General features: G+C 64.8%; 1 protein-coding gene across 1 annotated transcript; it reads right to left on the bottom strand.

Annotated features, from left to right (window-relative positions):
- Positions 1-577: 577 nt before the first annotated feature.
- On the bottom strand, positions 578-2728 carry FNDC10 (fibronectin type III domain containing 10). Its single transcript, XM_055382551.2, has one exon. It carries the CDS (start codon positions 2583-2585, stop codon positions 1905-1907), a length of 681 nt encoding a protein of 226 aa, XP_055238526.1. The 5' UTR covers positions 2586-2728; the 3' UTR covers positions 578-1904.
- Between the last annotated feature and the right edge of the window lie 7282 nt (positions 2729-10010).

The raw sequence follows: 10010 nt of genomic DNA, 5'->3' as shown, positions 1-10010 counted from the left end.
TCCTCAGAGCTGGGCTCCTCCTCCCCCTAACCCCCCGCCCCCCCCCCCCCCCCCGCCTGTTTTTGCTTCCTCAGGGTCACCCCTGGCTGCAAGTGCCTCAAGGACAGCCTGGAAGAGCCTGTGGGGGAGGGAGGGTGGCATTCAGCACAGGATACACACAGGAGCCCCAGGCTGTCCTCTGCGCACTGTCCCCACCCCAGCTCTAGCTCTGCCAGGGAGGCCCAGGCAGGGAGACAAGCCCCTCCGGAGCAGCCTAACTGCGGCTGTCACAGCTCAAGTGTGTCGCCGTGGGAATGGGCTATTTCTAAGCACGGTAGGTACCGTCTCCCCCTTTCCCCGCCAACACAGCTGGCCCAGAACAAGAAGGTGCAGAGACAAACAGGGGGCACCCTGCCTGTCCTGCTAGGAACTGCAAGGCAGCGTGCCGCACACGCTGCCTGGGCCAATGCCACCCAGGCCAGGAGAGGGTTTGGGGCCAGACACCAGCCAATACCCAAGGGTCCCAGGGGATCTGGGGAGAAGGGGAATCCACCTTTTCCTTCCCTCCCACCTCCCAAATGACACACAGACAGCACTGTTGGTCTGAGAATGATGGACGTTTAGACACTGGCACCAGGTTTGCGCCTGACCGGCGCCACGCAGGGGTGGGCGGAGCAAAGACACAGAGGTGGGCTACAGGTGTCACGCGGCACCAGCCAGGGCCCAGGGTGGCTGGGGTGAGGATGGGTGTTTGGCCAGTGACCAGGAGGAGTCAGGTCAAGTCCAGGTGGTCAGTGCCAGGGGCTCCAGGAGGGGAGGGCAGTGCCATAACCCTCCTGGTGTCCAACGTCACCAGGCGGTCGTCACAGAAAGCAACCTCGGCCTGGGGCCCGGGTCTGCAGCAGGTGGGCAGGGTCAGCTTTTCTTCCATGGCGGGTGGCATTGTCTGGGCCGGATCCTGGCTCTCGACCCCTGGGCATGCAAAGGCTAGGGGTGGTGCTGTCAGTCACACCGTTGCCACCAAGGTCCGCTGGGTGGGCTGAGGCTTGGGATCCAGGCCGCGGTGGAAGGTCAGGCTGCTCAAGGCTGGTATCTAAGCTTCTGCCCTGGGACCCAGTGGTGATGGCCGCCATCTGCCCCCATTCCCACAGGGTCCTAGTCAGAGGTTGCACACACAAAAGGGGTACCCGGCCCCGGAGAACCACCAGCTGCCCGGGGTCTGAGAACACTCACCCTGGCCGCTGGGCCAGGCCTGCCAGGCTCCCGGCTGGTCCAACACCCTAAACGGTACAGAGCGCTGCAGGCCCTCACCTCATGCTTCTGCAGCGCTTGAGGGTGAAGGTGTCTCCAAGGGGACGCTGGCCAGATGCATGGAGAGGCCGGCCAATCTCAGGGCCACAGACTCCCCCTGGACAGCAGAGGGTGTTGGCTCCTGCAGTGGGCCCGAGATACTAAGGCACGAAGCTAACCTAAGCCCAGTGGGGTGGGGCGGGGCAGGACAGGCTTGGAGAGCTGCGCCCCAGGCCTGCAAAGCACAGTGACCGAGCAATGGCGACGGTCTGTCTGGGACAATTTGGCACAGGATGGAGGTGCGGGGTGAGCCGGAGTGCCCATGGCTCTTGCTGGAAGGGGCTCCATGCCCTGGCCGCCTCTGTGAAGGCCTGCGGAGAGCGGGGAGAGCCCTGGATGCGGCTGGCACAGCAGCGCAAGCCCAGGGGCCAATCCGGGGCCAGAGTCTGGGAGTCTGACGCCCGGCTGGAAAGGGCGTGTGATGATGCCAAAGTGCCGGAGCCGTCGCCGGCAGGTCCTCCTCCGCGGGGATCTTAAGGAGGCAGCAGGAATGAGGAGAGGAGAGCGGGCGGAGGACCTGGGAGCTCAGGCGCCCTCAGGCAGGTGGCGCAAAGATGGGCGGGCGGCCTCGCGCTTCAGGGGTGTCTGCGCAGGCCGGGGCGCGCGAGGGCCGGGCGCATGAGGTTCTCGGTGATGTAGGCCACCAGCAGGCAGATGACCACCAGCATGACGCAGATGGAGCCGCCCACCGCCGTCATGGCCACCACGATGTCCTGCATGCCGGCCGGCTCGGCGGTGAACTCCACGCACTCGGCGGGCTCGGGGGTCTCTGGCGCGGCGGCTGCGGGCCCAGCGCGCAGCGGCAGCGGCTGCAGGCACAGGCGGTAGAGGACGCCGTCGTGCACGTCGGGCAGCAGGTAGTCGCGGCAGGAGGCCCCGAGGAGCACGCGCTCGCACGGGAAGCGCGTGTAGGCGCCGCGCCACGAGCAGTTGAGCGCGAAGGCGCGCACGCGGCGCGCGGCGGCCGGGGCCAGGCGCCACTGCAGGAGGACGCTGCGGTTGCGCAGGACGCTGGCGCGCAGGGAGCGGCCGGCCGGGGCGTGCAGCGCGCAGCCCGGAGCCTGGCAGCGGAAGCCGCGCGCGGGGCTGCGGAAGCACAGGCGCCCGCCGCCCGCCTCGGGGCCCTCGGGCAGCACCTTGTAGGGGCACCAGGGCGCGTCGGGGGTCGGCTCCCAGCCCGGCGGCGTCGGGGCGGCCGCGGCGCAGGGCGGCGGCGCGCAGGCGGCCAGCAGCAGCAGCAGCGGCGGGGCGCGCATCCTGCGGCTGGGCCGGGCGCGGCGGGGCCACGGGGCGCGGCGCTGGGTCACGCGGGCCGCGCCGCCGCCGTCCCCGCTGCCCGCTCCCCGCGATCCCCGGCGCGCCGCGCCCTCCGCCGCCGCCCGCTCCGACCCGCCCCCGCGCCCCGTGCGCGCTCGGACCCGGCGCGGCGGCGGAGGCGGGGCCGCCCCTCGCCCCGCCCCCCTTAACCCTCGCCGGGCCGCGGCCTGCGGGTGCGGGGGATCGGGGGTGGGGGGGAGGAGGGGGACGCAGCGAGGCGGCCGGAGTGCCGGTGGGGCTGGGGTGCGGGCAGGGGCGCGGGGTGCGGGCAGGGCCGCCGCTCTCCTGGCTTCCCGCCTAGTGAGCGCACCTTGGACCCCTGCGGCTTTTCCGAGCCGAAATTCACGGGCTGTGGCCGGCTTCGTTTCGCGTCGTGCAGCTCCGCGACCGCCCGTGGCCACACCAGTCGGGGACTTCGTGCTTTACGATGGGGGCGCAGCGGTCTGGCACGCGCAGGACCCCGGGCCTTGCACCCCAACGCTGGCCGCCCTGGACCCGCGGCGGGAACCCGCGCAGTCAGGGTACCTGCCCATACCGATGGGGTGGGGACCAGCACGGAGACTTTCCTTCACCCCGCGGCTTCTGTTCCTTTCAGGACGGACAGCGCCCACCCGGAGGAAAGCCTGACAGACGAGACTTCGCAAGGTGAGAACTCCCTTCGCTCCACACGCAGCGGAGGCAGCTGCAGGGCGCAGACCTTCCCTGCCTCATTGCTCCCCCTCCTCCTCCAGATGCGCTCTGGGGGGCTCTCCCGATGGCTGCGGGGAGGTCAGGGCTGGACAAAGGGAATCCAAAAAGCCCACCCGGTGCACTGAGTAGGTGGCACCCACGGGGGAGGGGAAGGCGGGACGCACCCCAAGACCCCTGCCCCTCATTCCCGTCCCTGCATAGATCACCCAGCAACCAGGACACCCCTCCAGGGCCAGGACTACAGCCAGGGACTGTGTATGCAGACGTGGCCGGGCCTGGCCAGCCTGCCCTAACTGGAAAGGAGGCCAAGCCGCTCACCTAAGGCTGGGCTGGCACCTCCGCTGAGCCAGCTCTGGGTCTGCAGGGGTTGGGGGGAGGTCTCTGGCAACTGGACCCTGAGTTCCTGCAACCCCTTCCTGTGCTCTCCTTGCCTGGGGGGAGAGTGAGGAGAGACTGGCTATTCTGCTCACGGTGTCCTTGGTCCCCGACCTCTGGATGGCCATGTCTCCGCCCCCCACGGAGTCCCCACCCAGCCTCACGAATTCCTGGTCATCTTGAAAAACCCACTGCAGTGGTCAGGCCCCCACAGGATCTCAGGGGCTCTGCCAGAGCCCCGGCCCAGCAGTCAGGCCCCCACCAACTGTGGTCACGGTGCACCTCCGTCCCCGGCATGGAGGGCCCTGACCCCCTACACCAGCCTATTGGGCCCCTGGCAGGGTCTGCTGAGGCCTCTGCGCCTGGCGCAGAGAGGTTGGGGGCAGAGACCTTGGGAGAGGCGCTCCCTGCCCCCTGCCCCCAGCTCCCACCTCTGCTTAGGAAGGGCAAACCCTGGGCTCTGACTCTTGCCCCAGTGTTGTGAGGCGACTCAGGGGCTGCCCCAGGGAAGCAGAGAGTGATGGTGACTCAGGGGACCCCCATGTCCTTGCCCAGAACTCCCCAGGGGTTCAGCCGACCTACTGCCACCAGTTCCCAGTGGAAGCCCCTCAGCCCCCAGGTGTGAGGGCATGGGCAGTGGGACAGGGCAGGAGCCTGGATGATGGTATATGGGGTGGGGGGGCCCCCAACTATCTTGGCATGTTGGCCTGAGGACAGCTGGGGCCTTCACCCTGTGCCATGACCATTCCAGCTTCTTGTAGCAGCACCTCTATTTCCCTCTGGGCAGCCCCCTTTATCCATCCTCAGGTCATGGGGAGCTTGGGTGGGGCTGACACTCCCCTGCCTAGGAGTTGGCAGATGACCTGGGCCCGGCCAGCCAGACTGGACCCCTTAGCCTCAAGGCCTTTGCTGAAGCTCATGTGAGGGGGCGACTGCCCCTGACAGGTGTTGGATTCCAGCTGCTGTGGCCCTGAAGGTGGGTGGTGGGAAGAACGGGAGAATGAAGCCAGCCTTGGGAGAGGTAGGACGCCAGCCCGGCCCAGCTGCTTCCAGCATCTGGATCCAGCCTCACCTGAAGCCAGCCACCTCCTGGACTGCAAAGTCATTGTCAACACCGAAACACAGGGTTTCTGACCATTGCAACCCAGGGTCCCGGGGTGTCGTGGCTGCAGACCCTGCAGACCCCTATGAAGATGGTCCTGCCTGCTTTGCATCGGGCCTCTAGCTAGGGACTGTGGTTGCAGACGTAGTTCTGGGACTGAGCTCCTGGTGAGAAGCCAGTGGCGAGGGAAGAGGGACCAGCAGAGAAAAGAGTGGAGCCTCGGGCTGCTAGCAGAGTGGCAGAAACCGAGTCTGCGAGAGGAAAACATTGTTTCCCGCGGCCTCCTGCTGAGCCATGGGGACCCAGGCATTGCGAAGCCCAGCTGGAGCCAACCCTAAGGAAGGAAGGAGGGAAGGGGACAGGGAGGGGCGAGGAGGAGAGGGAGGGAGTGACCTCTGCTTAGCACCTGCACTTGAGCAGCGGTGGCCTTTCACGCGCACACGCTTCCCCACCTGGAGCGCCGTCTCCAATGCTGTTTGTACACACACCAGCGTTCTGACAGTCGCTCAATGTTTTCTTTAAATGAGTTCACTGTTTCACCTAGAGTGCTTTCTAAAAGCAGACCATGATCGTGAATAGTAAGTATCGCTTCCATAAATAGAAGGTGTCAGAAAAATAACTATCAGACGTTTTCAGCTTCTTGTCTTGCTTGGAAGCATCGGACGGTCTCTGAAATGCTGTCCCTCTGCTCCCCAGGTTGGCCCATCCTCTGCCACAGCTTGAGCCCCACCCACGGGGTCCCTGCTTGATGAGTGCTTCCCCTGTCCTCTCAGACCCTACTTCTGCCCCCGGAGGGGTGTCTGTCCAGGGGACCCCTCAGAGGTCCCACCCAGCCATTCCTGATCTCCCAGCACAGGTGACTGGGCCACGGGGGCTCGTGGGCAGCCCTGGCCAGGGCTCAGTCCTCACTGTAGCAGGGAAGCTGCCAGCCCTCTAGGCAGGCCGCCCTCTGGGAACCCCTCTTCTCTCCAACTGCCCCAGCTCCAGGACAGGTTGGAAATGCTTTTGCCTGGCAGGGGAAGGCTGGACCAGTAACGATGGAAGTCTCCAGCATCAGTGGAGACATGGGGACGGGGGAGCTTCCAGACGAGGTGTGCTGCTGGCCATGGCCTTGAGGGAACCTTGCAGCTGGCACGGGGTCTGCTGGGACTTGAGCATGTGGGTCCCTGGGGACCTGGGGAATGGCTCCGATGCTTAGGAGCTGTGAGAATGAGAGCTCCAGGGCAGCAGCCACCCGCTTCTCATGGCCCTCACGACCCGCAGCCCCTTTACCCTGGGAGCTGGGTGCCAGTGTCAGCATCCTGGCACACACGTGTCCCTTAGGGCTCCCGGGAGCCACCCTTTCCTGCCCCTGTGGGTCTCCCATTTCTCCAGCAGCAGTGACCGCTTTCTCTTCCAGAAATGTGCCCCTGTGAGCCCTTCACAACTTCTGGTCATGCCTCCAAAATTCCAGGGAGGGGACAGAGCCCCTGGTGGAGAGGTGGGTGCCCCCCACCCTCACTGCTTCTCCGCTGGTGCTGGGTAGGAGTGCCCCATTCTCACCAGATCCTGGGCTCGGAGCCCGGGCCAAATACTGACCTCAGTGGGATCGGAACCTGAAAGCCCCTCTCTGGGGTGACTTTCTCAAGTGCTGTCCTCAGTCTCCCTGGGCTCTTGCAGGACGGGGTCCCAGTCCCTGCAGGTGCCTCAGCCCAACCACTGCAGCAGATGACACCTTGGCCCGGCCATCTCTGTGGCCCGAGCTGGGGGAGGAGGTGACCTCCTGGGTCCCATCCCAAGAGCATCCACAGCGGCGTCGCCAGTGGAGGGGTGAAGCTGAGGGGCCCCACAGACCCCAGGCCCAGGGCTCGGTGGCTGCAAGAGCTGGGAGGAGTCCCATCCTCCGGGGCCTTCAGGGAGGGTGGAGCGGACTCTTTCCCAGCAGCTGCCCGTTTCCTGCAGTGCTGGCTGCTTGTTACCGTGAGACTGACAGGTACCCCAGAGCTGAGCTTGTGCCTGCCAGAGCCTTCATCCAACTAACCCCCGATCCTTTGGGCCCTTTCTTTCACTTCTTTCCTTCGCTGCTGCTGCTTTTTTTTTTTTTTTTTTTTTTTTTTTTTTTGTAGAGGCAGAGTCTCCTGCGTTGCCCAGGCTAGTCGCACACTCCTGGCCTCAAGTGATTTTCCTGCCTCGGCCTCCCAAAGTGCTGGGATTACTGGCATGAGCCTGGCCTGCAGCGTTTTGAAGCATGTTTCTAGGGCAGGTGGTCAGCAGACCGGAAGCCACGGCCCCACCACCCAGGCCTCTGTTTTCTCCCTGGTAGAGCAGGGATGGAGCAGCCCCGGCTTCCAGGGTCCCCCTGAGGAAGCCCAGCCCACCCAGTTCTGAGCAATGGGGGTTGGGCAGTTTCTTCAGGTCCAGTGGTTCCATTAGATCTGAGTGGACTGGAGCACAGTGGACTCTCGGGACTCACAGCGGACCCTCAGGGCTCACGGTGGACCCTCAGGTGCTCACAGCAGACCCTTAGCACTCATGGTGGACCCTCAGGGGCTCACGGCGGACCCTCAGGTGCTCAGATACTTTGCACTTAGGAAAGGAGCTATGCCTCTTGGTGGCCAGGTCACGTAGGAAATGAGCCTAACCTGGAACCCGCCCCTTGACTACCTGACCTCTAGTACAGACAGGCGGCGAGTCGGCAGGTGAGTGGCAGCAGCCAGGCCCAAAGGGCCACTGACCACTGGCTGTCCCCTGGTGCAGAGAGGAAAACTGAGGCTCAGAGGGCCCATGAGGCCAGGAAGTAGAGTCAGGTCCCACCGAGGGGCTTCTGCTGACCCAAGACCCTGTGGAGGGAACCTGGAAGTGGAGGGACCTGCAGGTGCCCCGTATTCCCCCCGGGGGCTTGCCATCTTCCTGCCCTCCCAGCGCCCAGGAGGCTGAGCCTTGGCAAGATGGCAGCCTTTGCCTAAAATGCATCAAAGTGAGCAGAAAGAGTGGCGAGCAAAGTAGAATCTGCTTGTTTCCGAGGATCAGCGAGAAGGCACATGTGAAGCTCACCCCGGTTCTGTCTGTTTCTGCTCTCGTACGAAGACCCCATATGGAGCCAGTGACGACCGGGGCCCGTGGGGAAGGCAGGACGAGGACTGGGCCACGCTGCTCAGCACGGGGTCAGCTGGCTGGACTAGGGTGGGCTGGCCAGGCGCGGAGTGGGCTGGTCAGGTGAGGGGTCGGCTGGTCAGGCGTGGGCTGGGCTGGTCAGGCGTGGGATGGGCTGGTCAGGCGTGGGCTGGGCTGGTCAGGCGTGGGCTGGGCTGGTCAGGCGTGGGCTGGGCTGGTCAGGTGTGGGGTCGGCTGGTCAGGTGTGGGCTGGGCTGGGCTGGTCAGGTGTGGGGTCGGCTGGTCAGGTGTGGGCTGGGCTGGTCAGGTGTGGGGTGGGCTGGTCAGGTGTGGGCTGGGCTGGTCAGGTGTGGGGTCGGCTGGTCAGGTGTGGGCTGGGCTGGTCAGGTGTGGGGTGGGCTTGTCAGGTGTGGGACGGGCTGGTCAGGTGTGGGCTGGGCTGGGCTGGTCAGGTGTGGGCTGGGCTGGTCAGGTGTGGGGCGGGCTGGTCAGGTGTGGGACAGGCTGGTCAGGCGTGGACTGGGCTGGTCAGGCGTGGGGTCGGCTGGTCAGGCGTGGGCTGGGCTGCTCAGGCGTGGGGTCGGCTGGTCAGGCGTGGGCTGGGATGGTCAGGCGAGGGGTGGGCTGGTCAGGCGTGGGCTGGGCTGGTCAGGCGTGGGGTGGGGTGGTGAGGTGAGGGGTTGTCTGGTCAGGTGTGGAATGGGCTGGTCAGGTGTGGGCTGGGCTGGTCAGGTGTGGGGTCGGCTGGTCAGGTGTGGGCTGGGCTGGTCAGGTGTGGGGTGGGCTGGGCTGGTCAGGTGTGGGGTGGGCTGGTCAGGTGTGGGGTGGGCTGGTCAGATGTGGGACGGGCTGGTCAGGTGTGGGATGGGCTGGTCAGGTGTGGGCTGGGCTGGTCAGGTGTGCGGTGGGCTGGGCTGGTCAGGTGTGGGCTGGGCTGGTCAGGTGTGGGCTGGGCTGGTCAGGTGTGGGCTGGGCTGGTCAGGTGTGCGGTGGGCTGGGCTGGTCAGGTGTGGGCTGGGCTGGTCAGGTGTGGGGTCGGCTGGTCAGGTGTGGGCTGGGCTGGGCTGGTCAGGTGTGGGCTGGGCTGGTCAGGCGTGGGGTCGGCTGGTCAGGCGTGGGCTGGGCTGGTCAGGCGTGGGGCGGGCTGGTCAGCCGTGGGCCGGGCTGGTCAGGCGTGGGACGGGCTGGTCAGGCGTGGGACGGGCTGGTCAGGTGTGGGACGGGCTGGTCAGGTGTGGGCTGGGCTGGTCAGGCGTGGGGTCAGCCTGGCCCCTGCCCGCTGGCTGCTCCAGCGGGCTCCACCACGGCGTCAGAATGTCTGTGGTGCTCCCGTTCCCGGTGCACGTGTCATGTCCTCTTTTCCACCACAGGTACCATATCCTGTTCTCCTTTGGAAAAGCTCTACTCCACCTGTTCCCTAATCTTTGGTGTGCTTAAGCTCTGCAGGCCTGTCTATTTTTTTTCTTTTTCTTAAAACATTATTTTCTTTCAGGAACCTGCCAGTTCAGGGAGGCCCGCCTTTCTAGAAGGTTAACAGGAACTTCCAGCCTCCAGCCTACTTAGTGACCAGCTGCTGGAGGACAGTGAGCGGCCCCTGCTGTCCGCATCTCCACAGGGGTCACCAAGCGCACTCACAGGGTCCCCCTCCACCTGGAGCAGAGAATTCGGAGGAGCCCGTCTTGCTGTCTCTTCTGATGTTGTTAAACTATGCTTGGGCCTGTCCTTTGCTGAAAGGAGGTTTCTACGCAGCTGGACTTCTGAGGTGGGACCTGCCACGTGCTAACTCCGGCACTCGGAGCGGTCTCTGCCGCTGGCAACGTCCTGTCCTGAACATTTCCAGTGTGGCCTCTCTCCTGAAAGGCCTGTGTGCGGCTTCTTTGTGAAGCCGGAAGAAAGTTCTGGAACTTCCCCTTCTCCTTTGGTGCAAAGTTACACTAACTGTCATGATGTTCTTGATTTCCTTTTTTTTTTTTTTTTTTGAGACAAAGTCTCACTCTGTTGCCTAGACTGGAGTGCAATGGTGTGATCTCGGCTCACTACAGCCTCCGCCTCCTGGGTTCAAGTGATTCTCCTGCCTCAGCCTCCCAAGTAGCTGGGATTACAG

The sequence above is a fragment of the Gorilla gorilla genome, chromosome 1 (assembly GCF_029281585.2).
Source record: "Gorilla gorilla gorilla isolate KB3781 chromosome 1, NHGRI_mGorGor1-v2.1_pri, whole genome shotgun sequence".
Classification (NCBI taxonomy): Eukaryota; Metazoa; Chordata; class Mammalia; order Primates; family Hominidae; genus Gorilla; species Gorilla gorilla.
Note: the sequence above shows the minus strand (reverse complement) of the source record. Positions and strands in the feature narration are given on the sequence as shown.